General features: G+C 40.3%; 2 protein-coding genes across 2 annotated transcripts; one reads left to right on the forward strand and one right to left on the reverse strand.

Moving 5' to 3' along the window:
- Window positions 1-1,078: 1,078 nt before the first annotated feature.
- tmem254 (transmembrane protein 254) lies at window positions 1,079-6,824 on the forward strand. The gene is made up of 4 exons (XM_035173487.2): window positions 1,079-1,246; window positions 4,696-4,799; window positions 5,397-5,456; window positions 6,040-6,824. The coding sequence occupies exons 1-4, from the start codon at window positions 1,160-1,162 to the stop codon at window positions 6,158-6,160; spliced, it is 372 nt and encodes a 123-aa protein (XP_035029378.1). The 5' UTR covers window positions 1,079-1,159; the 3' UTR covers window positions 6,161-6,824.
- Window positions 6,825-8,503: 1,679 nt separating this feature from the next.
- On the reverse strand, window positions 8,504-21,534 carry LOC118118620 (L-threo-3-hydroxyaspartate ammonia-lyase). Its single transcript, XM_035171760.2, has 11 exons — window positions 21,183-21,534; window positions 17,002-17,329; window positions 14,392-14,508; window positions 13,011-13,252; window positions 12,190-12,355; window positions 11,340-11,439; window positions 11,132-11,207; window positions 10,776-10,901; window positions 10,308-10,475; window positions 10,159-10,216; window positions 8,504-9,046 (listed from the first exon to the last, which is right to left on the reverse strand). Exons 1-11 carry the CDS (start codon window positions 21,296-21,298, stop codon window positions 8,948-8,950), a joined length of 1,596 nt encoding a protein of 531 aa, XP_035027651.1. The 5' UTR covers window positions 21,299-21,534; the 3' UTR covers window positions 8,504-8,947.
- Window positions 21,535-25,079: the final 3,545 nt, after the last annotated feature.

A 25,079-nucleotide genomic window follows, 5' to 3' on the forward strand; every position in this document is an offset into this window, starting at 1 on the left:
TGTAGAGATGTGTAAGTTAGATAAGCAAAATGCCATGTGATCAGCTTATCGCTTCATGTTAATTTAAGAGTATAATCCTCCGAACAGGAAAACAGTGAGGCTGTCTGTCTGTGATTGTCAGAGACTCACATCTTGCACGAACAAAATAACTTAGAGGCCACAGTTTGGATATTTTTTATCATTTTGATCATATTTGGTATTTTTGACTGATAAAATATGCCTTTCACTTGAAATAGACAATATTTTCAATTTTACTAAATTACATGGCGAGAGGTGGTCATGTTGTCGTAAAACTAATTGTATGAAACCAAAATGAATAAAATTACTTCTGTTGAAATACATAGCGAATAAATGTAATATTTTATTTTATTAGTGACAATATTCATCAGTTTCCAATAAAAAAGATGTGGTGATAATAATTTTATCCAAAATAAACCTATGTCATGCAGTCTTTGGGATGAGTTAAAACACACTGTATGGGTACGTATGAATGTTTGTATTTAAGAAGTAATAGAAAAAAGTCTAAATTCATATCTTCACACTAGTGTCCATGCCACATAATGACTCGAGTTAGCCGGTGCTCAAACTGGGGAACACATAGGACAATTGTTTGTTGTTTTACATATGTGGCTATACTATAATAAGTTGTGTAGTAAGTTGTGTAGTGAAACAGCTCCAGATGTGTTTCAGAAAAGAAAAACAGACACTTGTTTGAGCATTTGGAAACTGGCAGTAGGTGTCATTAATCACAATTGGCCCACTTTATGTAACTCACGTAGTTTCCTTACTATCCTCATATTTACTTGTAATTACATGTCCGTATTTGTTTCTTTTCGTCACGCACCCATTTGTTTAGTTTTTCCTCTGTCACATTGGAGCCTCCACATTGTCACAGCTGCAGGAGGCAGGCCCAGCAAAGAGCCACAAGAGGGAAGCACTGGAGCCAGGTTGTGTCGCTGTCGTCTAATGTTTAATATGTTACATGCATCGTAAATATCAAGAAAACGAGTGAAGCCAGTTGAGTGGGGATTCCCACTTATGTAAGAGTCCATGAATAAACGGACAGAACACACCCTGCTGTCAGATTCCTCGCCGCGGTTTCCACACGGTCGCATTAGGGAGCGGGACCAGAGCAGAGCAGCCACTGACAGCAGCAGACATGGCGACAAGTGATGGAGGCGATTATTTCAAAAGAACCAGCATGTTCTGGATCGTCTCGGTGACACTCGCGATGTCCTATTTCACCGTAAGTCAACTCAAACGAGGACAATCGAAGAAATGCGGAGTGACGACAGATTGAGTGATTTTCATTTCCTTTTCAGACGCCAACGTGTTGTGTTGCGCAAAATGTCCTCCGGGTCGAGTTTCTCTGTTACATCATATTTTCGTACTTTCCTGATTTCTGGGGACATTCAGCTCCATGTTTTTCTTTACTTCCACTCAACACTTGCTAATAATGTTTTTGCATCGACAGGGTCTCTGTGGTTTATGTTGAATCTTATCTGGAGCCATTCAGGTCAAACACACTTGTACAAAGTCCACTGGACAACTTGGCTGTCCACTGTGGTCCACTGTAGTGAGCCAACACTAGCTAATGAATGTCTTATAAAAGAAAACAGCAGCGTTTTAAAATATGATAACAGCAGTTTATCAGTGGTAACTATTTACTTAAGCTGGAAACGGTTTCCTCTCTAAATATCCTCGGGGACCGTAAAGCTAACACGTAGTCAGTAAATATTGGGACATGGTTGTGGCTAATGTAAGTAAAGTTAATTTTATATAGCACCGAGATATTAAAAATGAATATAGAGCCAAAACTAAATCCCAGACACTAGACATAACAAGGTGACACAAAGGTAAGTTTGAAAAGAAGACAACAGAGACTGCAGGACATATTTTCATAGGAAGAGAGTTCTCAGGCGAGTGCGAGGGAAAACCTGTGGGCACTGATCCGAAGACCTGAGTGACCTCCTGGTGATTGGAGCAGGTCAGAGATGTATTCAGGGGCCTGACCATGCAAAGTGTGTCTTGATATGCTGGTCAAAATATATAGCCTGATCAAATATGACGCCCATGATTTCAGAGATTAGACTGTACAGCTAAAGAAAGGGAGTTATTACCGTGAGTAAACACTGGGGCGATGCTGTCTGGGGCTACGACAAGAACCTCAGTCTTATTTGTGTTCAACTGTAAAGAGTTGTTGGCAATCCAATACTTTATGGCAGTCAGACAGTTTGCGTAGCGACGATATGAGATGCCTTTTGAATGGTTAATAATATGGCCCAAGGGAAGTAAATATAACGCAAATAATAAAGAACCTAAGACAGAACCCTGATGCACACATCAGGAGAGAGCAGCCGTTTCTGACATGTAGGAATCAATTGACACATGAAAAAAACGCCTGTAAGATAAATAGGAGGAGAACCAGCCCAGGGCGCTCCCAGCAACACCCACCCACTGCCTGAGCCTTTCGATCAGGATAATATGATCCACAGTATCATACGCTTCAACCAATACAGAACATTCACCCACATCAGCAGACATCATGATATCATTGGAGACTCTGAGCAGAGCCGTTTCAGTGGAATGTTTCTGATGGACACCAGACTGGAATTTATCAAAGATGTTATTGACAGACAAGGCAGCAGTGAGCTGTTTGGCAACAACCTTCTCTAAAATCTTTGAAATAAAAGGCAGCTGAGATATCGGCCTGTAGTTTAGGGGAAGGGATGGATCAAGATTAGTCTTTTACTAATGTATTTGTAGCTGGTCAATAAAAACGAATGCCTAAGAAAATATATTTGTAAAATGTCTTTGGAGTCGTCCTGAATGTGTTGTATGAAAACATGTAAAAGGATGAAAGGTGAATTGTCCACATAAATGGTTATTTATCGTGTACAGGCTGGTTTTAACGTTCACCAGCACTCGCCACGTGTCCAGTTGTTTAGACAAACACCAAACACTAATACAACCTGGTTAAATATGTTACATGTTGAAATAAGTGAAAAACATCATAGTTCAGTGTTCCGACGTGTGTATGACAGTTTAACCATAGATGACCTGCAGACTCTGGGCCCTTCCAACAAAAGCCCTTTGTCTCATCCACCATCTATAGTCCATGGACACATACCTGACATGACACTGTTGGACAGAGGAGGACAATAGCAGCATGACACAATGCAACATGTTTGTTGGACTTCCCTGTGATTCATGGTTTGTTGTATGTAACCATGTGTGTTTGACTCTTATGTTTCTTTGTGCTGAAGAATATTAGGTGTGTTTTGTATATTGCTCAGTCTTATATTTAGGGGTATTTTTCATACTCACTCACCTAAGACCTCCTGGTTCTTAAAAACATTCACGTGTAAACATCTATTAAATGAATGGTACCTTGCAACTTTCTCACAAAGGAAATTTCAAGGCAATAAAATAATCTTTTGCAAAACCTACAGTCGAAATTTCTTGGTAGGGTTTTCACCTCTAAAGCTGTTCATTGTGATCTGTGGCACCAAATAACTTCAAGATGTGACAGAACTTTATATTATTACCCAGAATCAATATTTCGCTGCACGAAAAATGAAAATCTAGTTTTGATGTACATTTTTTTTTTTCTAAAAGTATTTACTTTTATGAATCGGTCTACTGTAAAAACGTTCAGCATCACTAATGCATGTTGCAAATTATCCTCAAGGATTCTTGGAAACTTAGTACAAATTTCAACCCAATCCTGAGACAAATAAGCGGCTGGTGCGGCCGAGTTCACACAAGCAAAGAAAAATGTATGAAAAAAAAGAAACTTAGCTCTGAGGGACAAACTTTGAAAAATGTATAAACACAAACTATTGAAGTAGAGCTATTGGACTTTGCAAGTTTAATTTCCCCACATGAAAATTATTGAAGAAAATCGGTCACATGAGTTGGAAAAAGTTGGGAAATCTGGCCGAGTTGGGCTGAAATGACATTTATATGAATCTGGCAGGCATTGACACAGAAAATTGATGGTGAAAAATGTAATATACAAATCAATCAGATTGATATCCACATAAAAATATTGATTTCAGGGGTTTTCAGTTTGAATTCACATGATAAAACTTAAAAACTAAGTCTCGCCATAAAACCCAACATGATGCAGAACTAATCCTCCTCCAGAACTGTAAAAGATTAATTAATATTACATTTCTCACAACAAGGCTGCCCTTTGCTGCACATACAGTGGCACATTATGATCCAAGCAGCTGTAAAGCTCACGAGTGTCACTGGGTTTCTTTCCAAAACGGAGACAACCACTTACTCTCTAAAGAGACAGATGATAGTTATCATCAGCTAACCGTGGACATTCCAATATTAAAATCTAAATGGACCACAACCACTGGGGCACCGCAGAGTCAGCTGTCTGCCATGAAATGCAGGTCAGATTATTGCTAAATTATCACCACAAAAAGTCCTGATGAAATGGTCCATGAATACAGTCCCTTCAAATCCCTTCAGGAGACAAGTCTGACATAGAGGAGCTCTGTGTAGGTCTTGTGTCAGAGCGTTAAACAGGCAGATGTGTGCTTACAAAATGACTCGCACTTAGATTTTTAAAGGTTTTTCTCTCAAAATGCACAGCACACGTGTATGTTTTATATGTTATTTATAGTTAATGTTGTTAACATGGTTTGATGCTGATGTACCATGTCTTGTGTTTTGCAGTGCACCGTGTTTGTACCAGAACAAATCCCATTTGAGAGCCTTGGTGTATTCGGCAGCTTCTGCAAACACCTTGTGGATAATTATGCAAACATTATGTACAAAGGGTGAGTGATGAAGCTTTCACTATATATAGAACATGCATTATATTCTACACAGTGAATAATCCCGGTTACACCTTTCCTTCTCTGAGGAGTGTGATGTGGTCGACACGAATTCTGTTGCTCTCATTAGCTCTGCAGAAATGTAAAGATGTCCCTCATTAAAATAAAGACAATCACTTCCTCAGATTTTCTTGAGCAGCATCAGTGACTGTCACATGATGCAAACTAAACTCACAGAGGCTGAAGTACACAGTTTCATCGACTCGAGCCTTACTGCTCTTCACCGTTAACAGATCGTTACCACTGGTTGTGAGCTCATTGTTGACTCTTCCACCGGCAGAGTGTTAAAGACAACAATCACATGATGATGTCTCACTGTGGTCGAAGTCATGTGATGCACAGCAGTGTTTAATGAGGATGGTTGAAGAGGAAGTCGTTGAGTCTTTTGTGGTGGGAAACATGTGAAGTGGTTGATCTTTTAGGTTTGTCATGTGACTCCTGTTAATTCAATGCTGGTGTTGCTCAACTGTGCAGGAGGGTAATTTATAAACATGGTGGATAAAGGGTCTGTGGAGTTGAACTCGGGTTTGTCTGTTACAGGTGGTTGGCAGCCTGGGCTATTCATGTCCTCGAGGCCATTGTTGCTCTCAGGATGTGCAGGTAAGAATGACCAGAACCTTTTTGTCCACTAGATGGCAGTGTGATTTAAAGGTTTTTAATAAACTGGCTGCCCCTCAAACTTCTATGATTAAACTGGGCCTCTGCTAAAGTTCACACCATGTCAGTATCAACAAACAGCAGCTGCCTCTCATGTGTTTTTACTAGAATAACACTATTTTGTGTCAATTCATTATTCTGGATGATATTTGATATTTTTTATCATGTGAGTGTAAAAATATGAGATTATTATGTCCATCTAGGGTTTTGGTTGAATAATATTTATAGACATTTTTTTTACATCTACGTTTTTATTTGTTTTTAACATTTTACCTGTTAATATATAACTATATTTTTTATCTCAGTTTATCTACTTTTTTTCTTCCATTTATTTTACTTTTTGTTATTTTAGCTTTTAAAACCTATTCATTGGTATTTCATTATCCACATTTGTATGTTTGATCTTGTTCTTGGCTCACCAGTTAATTGTGAAGAGCACGTTGAACTGCACCACCCTGTATGACAGGTGCTAAGCAAATAAAGTTTCATTGATTAAGTAAATCATTTCTTCTCCACATCCCTGCAGCAACAAAGGTATCCACAACCCAGCCACTCGCTGCCTGTGGTTCATTCAGACCTTCCTGTTTGGCTTTGCCTCCCTCGGCCTGCTCCTCAAGTACGACCCAGAGCGTCCCAAACAGAACTGAAAGCAGCAGCAGCAGCAGGAGCCGACAGGATAACACTGCATATGCTGAATTTAACAAGCCGGTTACTTCCTTGTGCCTCTTCTTCTTCCTCCCTGTCCTTTCTCTGCGAAATGAAATCTTGCAGAGGGGGACAAGCCTTCTGAGCCTTCTTTAGTGTTAACACTTAAGTTTTGAAGTGGAGATCTAACTTTGATGAATATGCTGCGAATAGTTCTCACTTTCTTGTGATAACATGATGGACTGACTTTTCATTCCATAGATTTTCTTAACATGGTACCATACAAATAATATTTTTAATAGTTTTTACTGATCACGTTATTACCAGAGCCTATTTAATCATCAGAGATTTTTTTGATGAGTCTTCCTTAGATGGATGTTCAGAGATTTTATATTTAGTGCAATACGAGAAGAATCTTTAAATACATTTTCTTTGTACACTCATGTTGTTTACAGCCTGGATGGATGGTGGTATTAGGGATATTTTCTCAGCTGCTGTTATGAACATCAGGTCGGATAGGTTGGCTGCAGATGGTTAGTGCCACCAGCCTCAGAACAGAAACAAGAGCTGCTGCATGAAAATTCACATTCCTTATACCAAGGTGCTTTGTTTTTAATTAAGTTCTCAATATTAACACTGCAAAATTAAAAGTCAACTGACAAACTACTTGAAATGTGTTTTTGCTGAGTTTTTTTTACTCAATGTGTTCAGAATACTTCACTGTATTTTATTAATTTTACTGAAGAATTAACCCTAACACAATACTAGGATTCCAAAGCCGTGCTTGCAGAAGTGCTCCCAATGGCAAAGCTTAAACACTGATATAAGGTATACAGTTCACACTTTGTTAAGCTGGTCAGTTTGTTAACCTGATGGTGGCGTGAGAGGGGAAAAGTCGCAGCATCGTTTTTATAATCCCCTTTGCTGCTGTCTTGGTTTATATTAAGATGACGACAGCAGTTCTCTATTTTATATTTAATTTAATGTGTCCAGGTGCAACTATGAGTTTTTTTGCTTTAAAAGTTGCAGCCTCAATTAATTGTGGGGCAGCACTTTCTCCTTTCCTTTCATGCAGCATGTGTCTGCTTCCACTGCTAAAGGAGATAAGTTAGGAAGCACTGAAGCTCCTTTCCTCATCATTTAGAGAATTCAAACAGTTCTTTTTATGGCGGCCGCTGAAATTCCTCCAAGTCATTTCACTCAGTTAAGAACCTTCCTGATCCAAATGGACTATTCGAAGGCACCATATGAACTGCAGCTGCTAGTTAGTAAATGTTCCCCTGGTAAAGACACATGACTGAGGAGCAGCAAGTCTTTCTAGTGGTTGCTCAGGCCAACAGGAGCTGGCTAATGCTAACACAACTAAAACTACTCTCTCCTCACTTTGATGCAGCGTAATAATCAACTAAGGAGTAAGCTAGTTATCTGTCTGGCCCATAGCCTGTCTATAAAGATGGACAACATGAATGCTCCCCTGAAGTGAAGCCAAAGTGTCTCAATCGCCACCTGGTGGTTGACTGCAGTATAGATCATAAATCCTGCCTTCTCCATGTTAGTTGATGGGACATGGACCAAACCAAAAAGTCAAAATACACTAAGGAAGTTTTCTCAAAGATGTTTTTTATAATTTTCTTTTTAGTACTAATTACACTGATGTATGTTCAAGTTTATTGTTCCAGAAAGTTTGATTTTAATTGGTTATTTGATGATATAAAAACAGGATGATACATCATGATTGATAGCTGAGGCTGACTCACGATTGGTCGAGAGCGTGTAGCGTTTGTATCTGGGATATTTTGGCTTCATTTCTTGACAGTGGGAGGAAGTGGAGAAATTTTGTCCATCTTTATATACAGTTTATGGTTTCATTATCCGAGCACAACACTGTAGGTGTGTGAATTTCATGGCAATTCAGCTAATTGCCTTTGAAATGTTTCAGCAAGAGTGAATGTGAAGTGATTATTCTCTCTTCATCACTACAATAACCCCTGTTAAATGACACAATCATATTTAGATCCATGGTTCCACTTCCAGCAGATGGCTACGATGTACGTGTGTCTCACACACACGTACAGTGTGACGTTGTCTGACTGAGGCTGAGGCCATAGCATGGGGTCACGATGTCCTCTGCTTATGAACTTAAGAGCATTAGCCCTTCTTAAACAGCCCAGTCTAGAGCTGTCTCCAGCCATTAATCAGGGATTGATAGTATAGAAATGGCGTATACTCTCACATCCTGTGTCTCACGGTAGATTCTCTGTACTGATGCTACACTTTTTTAAAAAAAAAGTCCAGGTTTTCCCTTTGCTTTCACCCCCCCATCACCAAAGAATCACAGCGGGTTGTGGAGTTTGTCTAGTTTTATTTATCATTAACATGTTTACTTGGATTGACACTATATACCACGTCAAGACAGTATAAATAAATATGTACAACAGTTTAAAAAGAATATGGGTTTGGAAAATAGATTTTTTTTTATGCTGCTCTTTTAGGGAGTGTTATCAGCCTGCATCATCAGTGCATGATTTATACTCATGATTAATGTTGAGAGCTTTATTCTAGTCACACGGTGCAGAAAGCACAAAGCAGCAGCAGTAATAATAAAAGCAGGATGGATAATATTCACTATAATCTCAAGGCTTCTTGTATTAGGTTTGCTGATCAGCCATTTTCTTATTGTTTTATTTAACACAGTTCAACAATGACGGTAGTGTTTGTTACGGGATGTGTTTGCAAGTGATCTTATGTCATGTCCTTTTCTATCACGAATATAGTTTGTGATGTTGTGATCACCGGTCCAGCCAGCATATAGAAGGGTAGCGCTCAGTCAGCATCTTACGCAGCTGAGCGCTCTGTGTCTTATCCCTGGTCTCCACCACACACTCCACCTGTGAACACACACACACACACACACAGTTAGCTCTCTGATGTCACTCACACACACCAGAAGTAGGGCAGCGAGAGTGTTGCCAGGTAATTACGCAGCACTTCTCACCTTCTGACACCGCTGGTGAATAAAGCCAATTTGTCAGTGTGGACGGCTGAGGTAACAACGCAGAGCCACAAGATAATGAGACAATTCTATTTGTTTCCAATGCAATTTAATGGTTCCATGAAGGTAAGTCAAGGCCATTCTAGTATCCACAGAGAAAACTGGGTTCATGAATTAATGAATCTAGTTTATTTGCATCATATTGAATCTGTCTCCACTTTTGTTTCAAGGGAGATAAGATTCTAGAGCGAAATTGAACTTTACAACTAAATTTAATTCTTTAAAGGGAAGAATTCGTTTTTGTTCAGACGAAATTACTTAAATGTTTGGGTTGATGAACACATCACCCTACATAAAACTTATGCTACCTTTATTAATGTTTAATAAATAATGTTTACTGATTTCCAGAGAACAATTCCTGGATCTTGATGAAAATGAGTGTCTGACATTTGGTGCAGCTTGATTGAATTTAAGGGGACTATTGGGCCTTGGTGGAGGAATGAGCTCTACTGAGTGACATTGTAATTGATAAATTGATTTAAGATAATTCTTTATTAGTCCCACAACAGGGACATTTGTTGTGTTACAGCAGCAGACAGGATAGTAAAAAGTAATGAGTGAACATGCAATATAAAGAAAATATAGAAAAAGCAAATGATTGCACATAGAAAGATACATTCCACAATCTGGCAACATAATCCATGAAGTATTAGTAAATTAAAAAAAAAATAGTGTTTGATTATTATCAAACCTTAAGTTTAAGGGTGCCTTATTAAAAGGTGTTAGGAATATTTCTTGTTATGTAAGCAAGGTTCTTGCAAATGCATATTATACGAGAGCAGCTTTAAAAAACAACATTATTTAAATTTATTTGCATTTTAGTTCACTAACAGTGTGGCTGTAGCCTCAGGATTTCAAAGCCCAGAGTTCCATGGTAATGAAGGAAATGTAGGTGAGGGAACTGGAGTGGAGGAGGAAGAATAATGAGGGGAGAGATTAGTCGCCTACCTTTGCATTGAAGAGATCGGACTTGTCACCGTGTCTCCGATGGCAGACGTCCAACAACCTGAGGGAGCATCAAGGGACATCAAACGTACAGGTTGGAATTATGCAGCAACAGAACCAAAGATCTGTGAATGGACGGGTGTTGACTCTACCTGACATCTGCTCTGGACAGGACGTCCAGAAGCTTGGCCATGTCTCCCGGCCACTCGCCCAGCTGCACTGAGAACTTACTGACCCGCTCGTCCAGCACCAGGGCTCGGTCCACACACTGCCTCACCAGCTCCAGCTCCATGTTGGCACTGCTCACCACCACAGCCACCCTGCAGCACAAACACAGAGGAGGGGGAGTCATCCTTTATCTGCAGCTCTGCTGAAATCACTGTTCTGGCGAAATGACACCTTCACAGGAAAGAAGGAAAATGTCTTTGCTCTCATAGTGAGAGATACTAAAAATGATACACAGGGTTTTTACATCATTTCAAAAAGATCTGTGTAATGAACAAAAGACAACTTAGGTCAGTAAATATGAACAGGAGAGCTTATCTAATGTTGGCCTCGGTCCTCTTAGTATTATAACATTATATTAATATTATACACTAATATGAACTAGTCTGCCCTACTTTTTTCCTTTAAGTTCTGGCAGTTGTCCGGCCAAGATGGCAGCCAGTCCCATGGCTCCCTCAGTGTCCACAGTGGAGCGTTCAAACTCCTGGAACCGCAGCATCGCCACCAGAGAGTCCTCCTCACTGTGAGTCAGAGGGCGAAGGAAGAAGAAAAGGTCGACCTTGACAAATAAGTTACATTACATCTCATGAAGAAATGTCAGTCCAGAGTCAATTTATGTCCAAAAATACTGCTGTAAATACTTCAACAGGCAAAAGGTTGAGATGGTTCATAGCAGAAAATCATAAATCACACAGTGAATCTCTTCTACACAAATTCTGTCAAGGGTAAACATGTTGTGATGAAGCGTTACCTGACAGTGATGACTTTATTTACCAGTTTCTTTGCCATGTGGAAGGTGTTTTCACCGAGTGAACGCTCCACAAGATCTGTGGACACACAGAAGATCAACATGTAAGTTCAGTTACTGCAGGAGGGAAACTAAGAGGCTTCCAACAGGAACACTGTGCAGATAATGATCACTGTTCACATGATACAACACATCTTTGTTCTGGTCTCACCTCCGTAGAGCTTCTTGTTGGGATAGCTGTGCATGTCCTTGACTGGACTGTCTGTTTTCAGAGATTGTAACAGCAGAGGGAAACCTTCTGGTTCAATTCCCTGTGGAGGGAGGATACAGCTGGTTTTACACTAGAGCTATATACATGACATACATATATATATATATATATATATATATATATATATATATATATATATATATATATATATATAACCTTATCCTTGATTTCTTGGAGAATAATTCATGAATCGTGACGAAGAAAATCAGGCATGTTTACTCGACTGATACTTATGAGTGTCATTATGAATGTCATTTAATTTGGATTCACCTTGTCGTGCAGGTATTTGATGTACTCTGACCACTGTTATTACATGTTCCTTATTTTAATACCAACATTAATACATGTCAAACAGTTGTATGATCACTCCAATGACAACAGGCTCATCTATGAGAACTGGTCCCCATAATCATCTTCTATGTTGCATTATCCCGACTACTGGATTCAACTTCACAGTGAATTTGATTGTCTTATTGTGCACAGATATTTTAAGAGGGCTGTCCTGTTCCTCTGGTGTAAATAATAACAGGTGTGGGTAGAAAGTTGAACATGGAATAATGCATTTATCCATCAAAGCATCATCAAAAAGCACTTGGATCATCAGAGAGATGTAGGTGCAGGTAGAAATCTCATCTTTGCAATAAGAAATGAGGTTTAATGAGATGTGACCTCATTTAATACACAAAACCGATGTGAGACAGAGGCAACAACTAGGTAGGCCTAGTGAAACAGTGATGTGTTTATAAATTCTGCTTCCGTAAATCTCTCAAATCAAACTGCATCAACTTACTATGACAAGAATTTGTGAGTTGAGGTGTTTGATGGCGGCGGCGGTGCCGGCCAGCAGACCGTACTGTCCAGCTGCAGGAACTATCACCGCGTCCAGTTTGGGCACTTGTTCATAGATTTCCATGCCCACAGTTCCCAGTCCTGCCAGGTACGCTGCACTTTCATCTCTGCACGTCAGAAAGAGGGAGAACGAGAGGAAGAACTGATGAGTTGGAGAAATGCAGAGCTGATGATCGGCACAACAAAGGATTCCTACATTTTACTTTCTCAGAAATACAGTCTCCATTTCTCTCCGCTGTGATCAGACATCAGATGTTACTTCCACAATCTCCCCACTCAACATTTTCACATGTGATTACAGGAAAAGCACAAGAGTGATTACATGGACACGGTGTTAACCCACTTACGAGGCTGGGAAAAGATTTCATGTCAATAGTTACTTCTGAGCTTTTTTCTGCCCAGACAAGTCAACATGTCTCCCATGAAAGAAGATGATCTGAAATATGTCACATTAAGGTTGCATGATGCAGGTGAAAAGTAGATTATAAAAGCGATAGTGAAATTAAACGTAATGTACAATAATTTGTTCCAGTTTATTCTGGTTGTGCTCAATTATGCACCGGCCTATAATTCACCCACAGCCCACTATGCCACTGTCATGCACCAACTCTGAACAACATGTCAGCAAGTTGTAAATAAACTTTTGATCTGATCCTATTCAAAACGGAGAGGTATAAATGTGAGACTATGAATTTTAAACCATTATCAGTGTTGCTGTTAGTGCAGCAGTTTTTACAGATACTTCATATTAGTGGGACTTACTCTTCCATATAGAGGTATCCGTTCTCTTTGGCCAGATGGCTGGCGTGGTTCTGGGAGTCGTGGCCCGTGCTGCCGTAGGAGATGACCATGGCGCCGTAGTCTCTGTAGAGCCTGAGGCGAGGTGAGGAGCAGCACGACGGCATGATGACGAACACCGGGATCTTCAGCTCCACTGCATGGTGAGCCACGGCCATGGAGAAGTTACAGTCAGTGGCCACGATCACACCCTTCCTCTGCTGCTCCTGCACGGACATCAACACAGACTTGATAGAGTCTTACAAGTATGTATGCATGGCTAAATATGAATAACTCCATCCACCCATCCATCATTCTTACCACTTCTCCTTTGAGGGTCACAGGGGGAGCTGGAGTAAATAACTTTATACAAACTAAAATAAATTTGTTCTTATATTTTTCCTTCCAAAGTATAAAAATATACATCGTTCTCCACATATTCACAGATTTCCTCCACAGTCCCACAATATGATGCATTGAGCCTGGAAGAATTTCTTTAACTTCATTATCATGGCTCATTTTTTACCTCAAATGAGCCAAATGAGACTTTCCAACACCATCAATAACTGCTTATAGATAACGAATCACAAGTGAATTCATAACAGCAACATAACTCATTTATTTCAAGTTGTGAGAGCGTTTGTCTTGAGCCAATATTGTCATCGAGTTTCTCAAAACTTCTCCTATAATCCCTGAAGCTGTCACAAAGAGGATCTCCACATGGCTTTACTGAAGAGGACACACAAGCTGTGAGCAAGAGTCATTTTCTTCTTCTGTGCTCAGTCCATCACAACTTGACCTCGACAGCAACTGAGACTAACCATCCATCCATTATCTGTACCACTTTCCTCAGAGGGTTTTCAGGGCAATCTGAAGCAACTCTAATTTAAAACAAATATTATTATATATTATTAAATAAAATAATTATCTCAACATATTTTGCAATCTGTGCAGTTAAATGAACTCAAACAACATCTCATTTAAACAACTTGTCTCATTTGTCTGAGAGAAATTACACTTACTTCCTCGTGCACATACAGAACTGTACAGTGTACGTGCAAATGGACACATTCCCACGCTCCTTGTGCATTAAAGCTCCACTTTTGTCAGCAGTGGTACGTCTGCACGAACACACAGAGAGTAGATCACACTAGCTGTGACCTGACCGACCTGACAGAGGGGGATCATCCACACACACACACACACACACACACACACACACACACACACACACACACACACACACACACACACACACACACACACACACACACACACACACACACACACACACACACACACACACACACACACACACACACACACACACACACACACACACACACACACACACACACAGTCTTGCCTGAGTGAGGGAGCTGAGCAGGTAGAGCACTCCTCTCTCCTTCACAGAGCCTGTGTAGTGCAGGTGCTCCTTCTTCAGGTAGATCTCCATCCCGTACTGTTTGGACAGTCTGGAGTACTGTACACACAAAGAAGCAGCATTCTTAGAGCAGTGTTTGATCTAAGGAGTGAATTCTACTGCACCGTGGGTTCATCCCAGAGAGCATATACGGATGTGGGCCACCTCAGGCCATGATGCAGCACTTCTGGCCTTCTTGTGGCAAGTCTGGACATAATGGATGCAAGTGGCCTACTTGTAAAATAAGAAATGAGGCCCAAATATCCCATAACAAATGTGAGCCTTTCTGGTTTAGAGTGGCCTGTATGTGGTAAATGGTGAATATGGCATTAATATCCAAAACAAATTCGGGCCACATTTTGGCACCTTTGGATGACATGACTTGTGGACCAGATCTGGCAAACAGGATCGGAGCGCCCAAGTATCATTCCACGCAGTATGTGGGCCAGATGAGGGGCGTTTGGGATGTGGGCCACATCTGGACAAAAACAACTAACCCTGTTATCTACCCTGTTCATTACCTCCCCCAAGAAGATTGTGTTTCCCCCTTGTCAGTTTGTTTTTTAGCAGGAATATGTGAAAAAAACTTGGTGCAAGAACGGGATATGGGTCTAGAAAGTCCCCATTAAATTCTGGTGTAGGTCTGGATAAAGGGTCACTTCTGATCACTTCTTTAACATTGTGAGATAGTGTTTTTGGTTTGTTTCTTTGTTTTGCATGGTCACCTGGCAATAATTCCTGGATCTTGATGAATTATGACATGTTTAGGGTATTGATATCAATAAATGTGTCTGGTGCAGCTTGATTGAATTATGGGGACCCCTTGGTGTAGGAATGTTCTCTAGTTTCATATAACAATTTACATTTTCTGTGAAAATTTACTTATCTAATTATTCTCCATGTAAACTCAAATACAATATAAACGGATGTAAATTGAGGAAACTTGCTATCGAGCTGTGTTCTCACTATGTCATTTTAGAGAAGAACATGAGTAAAAAGCAAACATGCAAAGTAATAATGAACATCACTGTCATTAGAAACATACAAAAGTGCATAAATGTGGAATGAGTAAATAAATACAGTTATAGAGATTTAAACAGAATAAAAAAAAGATCAATATATGTTAAGACTCTCTCTCTCTCTCTCTCTCTCTCTCTCACATACACACACAGTGTGAGGGTGGGTTGTCTCCAAGGTCAAACAAACTATTAAACAGCCACACAACCCATCACAATGTGATTCAGACGAGTAAACCTGGTTAAATTATATTAAACCCGAAGGCTGTTATTCCCCCGAGCTCACAAGGCCATTTTCAAAGCTGCTCACAGCCGTGACACAGTACAAACGAATGAAATCTAGCTACAGTGCCACCAGGTTATTTTACACAAAGGGTCTGGTGGTAGCTGTTCTCATAGCTGCTGTAGCTGGAATTAATATTTTTCAAAAGCAAACTCTGGTGAGACCTTTTTTGTCAAGAACTAGTCTTCAAAATGTTTAAAACGGACTCTTGCAGTCAACGTGGGTCATTTACCCTGAGGTAATATAATACTCCTGACAAAAACACAGCTCATATTAAAAAACTAATCAAAATAAATGCAGCCCAAGTCTGACTGAAACTGAAACAAAGTTCTAGATCAAATAACCTTTTCAGGATGTGAGAAAAAGCCCTATATCACCCGACTGTCTGTCTCTTTCAGCCGGGTTGGACTGAACTGAACCAAAGGTTTTTCCAAATAGTTGTGTTTTTTAATCACCTTTTTTTTGTTAGTAACTAAAATATGTACGTTGTTGATGGTTAAATGATCATTGAATAAGTCTATAGGCTGGAACATAAACAGGAGCTCTGAACATCAGGTTGTTAGTCGCCTCTGTTACTGAGGCCCCTCCCCTGGCTGCTCAGGTTGGTCAGACAGCAGCTCCACAAAGAGTCCCACACTCAATCACTTTGAGAATTGTGGAGGCCAACGTTCTCCTGGCAACCTTTTTATGCAAAAAAGGCTGCTCCTTCCTCCTCTTGCTCTGGTTTTTACTCTGATAAACATGTTCAGCTGTGAGACCATGAACAGACAGACGTGTGTCTTGTCAAATCATGTCGTCAGCGGACTTCACCACAGGTGGACTCCGGTCAAGGTGTAGAAACATGTCAAAGAGGATCAAGAGCAATGGGAGGTATGTGAGCTACATTTAAAGAGTTGTGGCAATGGATCTAAATACTTGCAGTATGTCGATGTGACACTTAAGTTTTGACTTCTCTGTAAACTGACACCACAGACTGGAAAAACTAAGGAAAGTGAGGCTTATCGTTTCCTGATGATGGTTGATTGTATGAGACTGTTTGGCATTTGCTTTAATAACATCCATAAATCAAAAGAACCTAGTTTTTGTTGTCCATTTTCCATTTGACAAATACAGATTCTTTATTATCATTTAAATTAAATCAAATTCGAATTACGTTTACTATAAATTTATGTAGGAATATGTAACAGAGGCCACCCACTTCTTTCTTTTCCACCAAATGACTGTATATTTTCTGGTCATGCTATGCTAGCGTACCGTGCAGGGCGTCTTCTGGATCCCAGACTGGATCTTGAACGCGGCCGCACTGATGTCCTCGAAGCGGAGGTAATGGACGGGAGGTCTGGGGACGACGCGGAACTCGCTGACTCTTCTGGTTTTTGGTGGCTCCTGGAGTTTGATCTCAGGAGCCCCCACCTCCTTGGTGTAATTGACCTTCACATCCCCATTGAAAAGCTCCTCCTCACCAAAGTCCTTCAGCCGCTCTGGTTCAATGAGGGTGAGTCTGCGGCTTGCGGTGCCATTACTGACGGGGCCACATTTGTGAGAGGCACCGGGATGACTGGGGCCCAGACGCAGCTCCTCTCTGGGTGATAAAGGGAAAGACAAATGTTTAATTTTCCCCTGACTAGACATTTTAGATTAGAATAGAAGGGAGGTAAATGATTACTTTTCTAGCCTAACGCTTTTACAAACTAGACATCTTGAATCCTGGGAAACTGTTCTCACAATAAGATCTGGGAACTCAGAGTTCACACGACTCATTTTAAAACATGATGTCTTTATTTTCAATGCAAAATCAACTTCCAAGTACTTGGTACTTTCCTCATATCATTAATCCACAATGATGAACTACATGTGTGGTTTTGTAGAACCTAAACGTATGTTTTTGTTTCAAGCTAATGCATGCTAAATAAAATGTTTTTAACTGTATTCTGCAGTTGTGTGTTTATGGTCACGTTGGGAAGCTCCAGTATCTAAGATGTGATTTTCAGTTTACCAATCAAGAAGATATAAACAAACATGGATGGTGTGAAAATGATAGAAATACCTTCTTGAACAGTGCTCAGGTCATTGTTCTAAATGCCGTATATGCACAACTTTTCAAATTAGTTATTATAGTCAGTAATTGTTTTTAACCACAAGTTTTCTACAACAAACTCATATAACAACAAGCATTATATCCTGGTAAGAAGACATAAAGTGGTAATATGTGCTATGTTGAATTACCAATTTATAACTGGTTTCATGTTGATATTTACAACCTAATGGAAGGAACAGACGTTGAAAGCTAAAAATTCCACAATGAAAAAGTTACACTAGATATTGCTTAACCAGGTGTGTGTGTGTGCGCGTGTGTGTATAAAGACACACGGTTCACTGGAAATGACTGCAGCTTTAGTAGAATGTATAAGAAAAACTTCAGTAATCCCCAGTGTTTCTACACAGAGAGCATATGAGTATTTTAGTTCAAAACATTAATATTAATAACATTCACAGAGAGAGAAACATCGGAACACAAGCAGATCTGAGCAGAGAGACGGGGGGAGACTCCACTTAACTCAACTCAAAAGTTTATCTAGGTCAGTTAACAAATAATAGTTTTTAATAAAATCTTCATTTTGAATAAATGTTTGACACATATCGTGTTATATTTTCATCATTTTATTTCCCCCTGGCTTATGAACCAATTATCTCTCCCTCATTTTAGTTGCTATTCGTTCAACTTCCATTTTTTCTTTCACCGAAATTACAATTAAGTTGTTTCAAACTGAAGTTAACAATTCTATCAATTTAGCTTTTTAAATTCAAGTTTAACACAATAATTTAAATTTGTTTTGTTATTTTTTAAGTTATTCTAACAATTCCAACTTATTTATATGGATATGATCCAGACTTTGAAGACGTCTTCACGCAGCCTCTGCCACACAGCCCATCAGTTGTTTTATTCCCTGGAAATCAGTTTTTGACAAAAACCAACAAATGTAATCAATGTAGAAATATACAATGTTGGAATTTCTAGGAACCATAATCTGCAATCCAAACACACACATACACACGTTTTTTAATGATTCACTAATTTACTAATTTAATTATGCTCTGAAACTACATTTCAGAACTCACTGTTAGAGCCACCAGCCTCTTGTCTTTCTACAGTAAATTCTACAGTTTAAAAAAAATCTAGATATATTTCCAGAACTGGGCAAAATGTAATTAAACTGACCTCGACCCTGGTGGTACATGCACGTGCCCACACACCACCCCAATCCTTCACATAAGATGAATTGATTCACCTTTCATGTCAACCCAGCTTCCACTCACTGTGACAGATTACATCTATTAGTCAATTTATGATTCATTGGGTCGTTCAGCTTCTCTTTTCCAGGGACACAAGCGTTAAAAAGTGGTAACGTAGGCCCAAAGCCAGGACAGGGTGATTTATAACCACTCTGTAAATGGACATTGTATAAAATGAAGCAGAATAATTCATTTAAAAAGGTTCAATTTCTTCCTGAATCTACAGAATCAACTTTCATTTCTCAAATGACTTTGCTCAAAACCAGATTAAACATAAGATTCCTTTCTTTTGGTTGTTTCTCTAACCACGTAGTTGAACAAAAGGCCTCTACGCAGTAGAAATATAATAATAGGATTACACCCATTGGAGATTAACCTTGTCACTTAGCCACTAAAGCAGATCACAAATGGTTAACAGCTAAGTTTGAAACTTTGAATAAGGTTGTTGGTGGAGCCAGGCCAGTTGTATTTGGATCCACAGTGTAAGTAAAAAGTTGCAGCTGACAGACGTGCAGCAGTCCACATGGAGCTGAGCAACCTTTTGACAGAGGATAGTAAAATAAAGAAGAAGTCGGGGAGGAAAGTGCTGCAGTGAGCCTATGGGATGCTAAAATAAGATGAAAAGGCCACCAGGTGGAGCAGCTTTCTCAAACAACCTCGGAATTCTCCTCAGTGCTGCTGGAGCTCCACACAAAACATCCCAGTCTATTTATACAACAATGATCTGCCATAAACATCGCCATAACCTTTCACCTCATCCCCTGGGTCCATTAATGCCCTCTGGCCCACTTGTCCGTCTCTCTCAGTCCATTATTCAGCCACAGAATGTGCTCTTAACACGACTGTGAGTAGAAAAGCCCAAGGCTGCACCTGTGATTTGGGTGCGTGGTTCAAAAGCAGTTGAAAAACAAGATCAAAGAGGTAAAAGAGCAACATGACAGCGAGTGAACGAAGCATCAAAAAGAGGAGACGAAGAGCTGAGACAGTAAAAATAGGCTCTTATAATTTAAAATGGTGTAACAGAACGACAAGTAAGGACATGCAAAAAAGCAAAGGAGACGTTTCAGCCCACCAAGCTTTCATCATTGCACCATCTCAGCGTCTTTTAAAGACTAAATGCCCGAACCGGCTGCTTGTGCCGCTTCCTTTTCCAACTGAATCAATGTTCATTTGGGAAAAGAAATTGCCCCCTAGCACTGTGTGACCCCGATTGTTGGTGTTGCATCACTGTAAGTGCTATTCTGTTTCACTCTGTCATTCTGGTTTTATCCGGTTTGTTTTAGCCTTTTCAGATACCATAAGTAGCGCCTGAAGGGTTTGGATACGAAGAGCAAAGACCCTGAAAATTGACTTTCTTTCATTTGTCTGTTGTGATCGAAGATGTTGCCCAAAATTGTTGTGATGTGTTGAATCCCAATAATCATGTTGTTCCATGCAGACAAACAGAGCAAGTACTCACAACCTCTGTTTGACCCTGGACGTCGAGTCATTTTAATTTTGCACTAAGCAGAGGTACAGTGTCATACTAAAATTACTCTTGAACACTTTATCCCTTTATTACAACAATAACTTTTGATTTCTCTGGGTCTTTCTCTAAATCTGTCATAATTACCCGGGAACAAAGAGGACAACATGGTAGAGGACCAGGTGAAGGAGCAAGTCTTCCAGGGCATGGAACAAGATTAGTTCTCCTCTGAGAGAAGTTCTAATAAAACAAACCAAGGAGGAGGAGGAACTACAAAGATGGGGAGATAGAAGATGGAGGAGGCACTTCCTGCTTGGGACCTAGATGGAGAAAGAGAGGTTTGGGGGAAAACCATTTCGGGAGAAAGACGATTGCCAAAAGGAATTCATATAATTGATGACCACAGCAGCCACATTTGGACAAGTGGTTGGTTCTGTTGATTTCCTTTTGCTGTAAAGGTGAGAAATATGTGGCAGATGAAGAAACTGAAGATTTGAGGGTGTGTTTACTTCGGGTACAGGCTGTAAACAAAGTAGACGAAGAGGAGAAATGGAAGTAATGGATGACAAAGGGACTGAAGTTAGACCTACCTCCAAACGCAGGGCAGAAAGTAAATCTTTGACTACAGGGTTGATCTGGGTAGGGAGAGGTTAGAGTGCATGTTGTGATTTCCCACCTCTGCCAGAAGGGGTCATTCTCCTCGCTGTCTTTAATTGCAGGTCTAGGTGAGTACAACCTCTCAAGTCGCTCGCTCAAGTACCTCGAGTAGAAAAATTGGGCAGCAAAGTTCATCCTGGTCGATGAACTGTCCTCTTACAGTCCAACAAGTCTCTGTCTGTGAATCCCTCTCCTGTTCCAGCCGGTGTGGTGTGTCCAGCAGGACACTGTCCAGTGTTTCTCCCACGGTATAACGTCCCCTGACCCAGCTTCCTCCCTCTTTCCCTGCCCAAGAGCTATTTAAGAAGGGATTACCCAGGGACACATGCACCGTGGCTCTTGAGCATCTCTCCTGTGGCCTGTCCCCACCCAGGGCTCTATTCCTGGGCCCAGACTGGGATTACTTCCCCTTTCAGTGACGTAGTGCTAATCAGACGGTCTAAGGAGATAGATGTAGACTTAGGGTTTATCTAGGGAGCAGTGATCTGGAGGCTCAACCACATTGAGGAAACGACTGAAGATGGAGGATCAGAAATTAGGGATTGTGGGGGTGAGCAGAGTTGAGAGGTCAGAGGAGGTTTGAACATCCCCAGAACAGATTTCTGGGTCACTGAAATCTATGAAAAAATGTTGTTTCTTGCTCATCTATCTCAGATGTCAGTGCTTGCATGTGTATATAAACTGAAGCAGGGTGTTGCTGTAAAAGTGCAAGGCTACCCTAGATGACTATAACACAATCTGTATATATAATGATACTGTACAGAGGGACAGGCTGCCAGACAGACTTTATGGAAAGTCGAGAAGAGGTAAATTGGCTCCTGTCAGCACTCAGCCGCTCGTCCAGATGCTATTCAGCTGTGATTGGATGTCCAACGTGTCCCACAAATCTGACCTGAGGAGCGACAGTGATGGCAGTGTTCACTGGACAGGATGTCATGAGTGTGTCCCAACTCTGCCCATGAGAGGAATGTGTATAATCATAGATAATCCTTTAAGCAGACATGGCTAGAACAGTACTGCAGGTAAATCTGGGTGTAATGAACGGAGTGTTGATAGGTGGAGTTAACTGCCTCATCACAGAGCTGCGAGTCGAGTAAAGTCACACAGGGATAAACTAATGTTCAGAGGTGACTTTAATCTTTAGTTGTGATTGTGCTATCTTATTAAAGCTGCTTTCAGACATACACTTAACTTTGAATGTTTTCCTGAAATTTCAAGAGGGGCTTTACGTGAGAACTGTCCAAGACAGTTGCCCCCTGGTAAAATGTCACAGCGAACGAGTGGGAATGTTGACAATGACAATGAATTTTCTTTCATGGCTCTGTCCGGTCCACTGACTGACGTCTATGATGATGAGCAAAAATCGACAACGTCCAACAATCTCTGTCACATTCTGAATATTAAGCCCACAAGCACACGCCTGTCATAGTGTAGTTGGCCGTGTGTGCGGAGGTGAGAAAAAAAAGCAGATTTGAACTTTTTCTCTCAAGTTCTATTTTTTGATTATTCACACAACCACTTGCGTCACTGTGTTTGTACCAGAGTGTGAGTGCAGCACCATGAATCCCTTCAAGCAGAGACTGTATGAAAATGTGGGACATTATTTCCATTTGCACAGTTCTTCTACAACAGTCGACTGTATCCAGCATCACATTTCAATGTGGCCCTTTCATCAGTATTTATCCCGTTGCATCACCTCCGTGAAAGTTAGAGATATGTAAATGATCAGCCGTGTCGGGCAGTAACACATTGACATGTATAAGTAGTGTGATTTTTCTTTTTGCAATAATGAGTAGTAATGGATTGAGTTTTGAAATACAGAAACTATTTTCTTCAACAGTTAAATCCAGGTAAAAGAGAACATTATTCCACTCTGTATCAACACTGAATTAGAGAGGGCCAGTGTTTAATCACTGTGTTTGCATTAGTGCATTCATCTGAAGTCACAGAGGGTTTGCAGTGTCATCACTTTGTTGGATGTTACTCAAAAGGAGAAAACTACAGAGTCCTGGTCACTTCAGTTCTGTCTTCACTCAACAAACTCCACTTGTAAAAGTCCACATTCAAACAATTACAGAAAACAAACCAGAAATGCAAAGGAGCTAACTCTAAAAAAATAGATGAGACAAAACCAGCAAAACCAACACACAAGAAAATAAAAGGGACGTTAAAGAGACAATCTGACAGAGTAGAGTGTCGAGCACAGAGACTTTATACACAAAGGAGGCAGCGATAAGTGAACTCAGGTGTGACACATTAGGGAACAATCACAGGAGAGGGCAAAGCAGACAGGAAGTCTCGTGCTCTGAATGAGAAACACAGGAAAGTACAAAATAAAACAAGTTTGAAGTAATGAAGTAAAATTAGGTAATAAACTGAAAGTACAAATACGTGACACTGAGGCCAAAGTCCATGAACTCAACAATGAGTCCAACAAATGATCTTCAGAGATAAATCAGAAAGTCCACAAAAAGTTCCAAACTCTCAAAGGGTCATGAAGAGGGCAGAATCAACTAGAACATAAATAAGAGTGACACTTTTTACAAAAAAGAGGGGGGGAAAGCATGTTTACCGATAGACCCTCCCCCTACAGTTGCCGGACTTTGCCTGACTTTTATTTATTTACACTGCAGGAGAATGTCTCTTCTAAATAATTTCTGAATGGCCTGAACAGCCCCAAACAATGGGAATGTAGTACAAGCAACTGATTCTGAGAGTAAGGAAGTTAAACCTGCACCTGAACATAACAAGAAGACAACAAATATTAGAAAATTGGATGATATGGATCAAATGTTACTTTGTTTTTTTAGAGATGAATTGAGTCCAGCCAGATAGATGAGGTTTTATTTAGAGATGTAACAAAAGTCAAGACCATGGAAATAAAACTCAAAACAACATTGAAAAGCTAAAACATCGATCCTCATACTTTACAAATAAAATAAAGAGGACATGTGATGTGTGTGTGGCTGATTCTACCAGGTAAATATTGACTGAATATATGGAGCCGTCCTTTCAGTGAAGCTGCTGATAGTTTGTGTAAGTACAGCAAATCTACAATAGGATTAGGACACAAGAGAAACCAGAGGTCAACTAATGCTTGTCTTAAAAGAAGAGGGAGGAGCTTTGTTTCTTTTGATGGAAACACACACACACACACACACACACACACACACACACACACACACACACACACACACACACACACACACACACACACACACACACACACACACACACACACAAATTACATTCAGCTCCTTAAAAGTGACAGGAAGTCAGTGTATGGCTGACAGCAGACAGGTCCAGAGCTGAGCTGCCTCCTGGCAACAACAAGGTTCAGGTTGAAACCAGGGGGCCGGGGGACGAGGGTCTCCCTCATCTGTCCATGCTTGTGAGGACATTTGGTTGGTACAGACAGACACTGCACTGAAGGAAAGCAGCAGGCTCACAGACAGCAGAGAGACGACAACTGGACAGGAATAGACGTGGGGGTGAGAAGGTGACCCTGCCTCGAGCAGTCTGTCACACCACACACCAGCGTGACGCCATGATCCTTTGGCTCTGTGGACGTGGAGACGCTCTGGGCTTCAGCATGTGTTTGCGCACAAGACTTGAACCATGAACATGAAGGGTCATAGGATGAACTCACACACTTTTACAAAATTATATCACTCTCTCAAGGTGCCCTAAGGAGATTCCTCAGACTGATTTATATGCTGTTGTAATTTGTGTGGTACATTTCTGTGTGATTAAGTTTGAACCCTCCATATGATTAAGGGACAGAGAAACAGTAATGTAGAGTACAAAAAATAAGATGTTAAAGAGTATAATTAATCATAATAATAGTCATTATAAAAACAGTTTCCAATTTAAAGAGTTAAAATTTTTTTTATTTTATGGAGTTAATTATGGAAAA

This window comes from Hippoglossus stenolepis, chromosome 12 (assembly GCF_022539355.2).
Source record: "Hippoglossus stenolepis isolate QCI-W04-F060 chromosome 12, HSTE1.2, whole genome shotgun sequence".
NCBI classification, from domain to species: Eukaryota; Metazoa; Chordata; class Actinopteri; order Pleuronectiformes; family Pleuronectidae; genus Hippoglossus; species Hippoglossus stenolepis.

Coding starts and splice junctions, on each gene's coding strand:
- tmem254 (XM_035173487.2), top strand. CDS start 1,160: ATGGCGACAAGTGATGGAGGCGATTATTTCAAAAGAACCAGCATGTTC. Junction 1,247..4,695: donor TCGCGATGTCCTATTTCACC/GTAAGTCAACTC, acceptor TGTGTTTTGCAG/TGCACCGTGTTTGTACCAGA. Junction 4,800..5,396: donor GCAAACATTATGTACAAAGG/GTGAGTGATGAA, acceptor TGTCTGTTACAG/GTGGTTGGCAGCCTGGGCTA.
- LOC118118620 (XM_035171760.2), bottom strand. CDS start 21,298: ATGAACTTTGCTGCCCAATTTTTCTACTCGAGGTACTTGAGCGAGCGA. Junction 11,208..11,339: donor CAACAAGAAGCTCTACGGAG/GTGAGACCAGAA, acceptor GTGTGTCCACAG/ATCTTGTGGAGCGTTCACTC. Junction 10,217..10,307: donor CTGTCCAGAGCAGATGTCAG/GTAGAGTCAACA, acceptor ATGCTCCCTCAG/GTTGTTGGACGTCTGCCATC.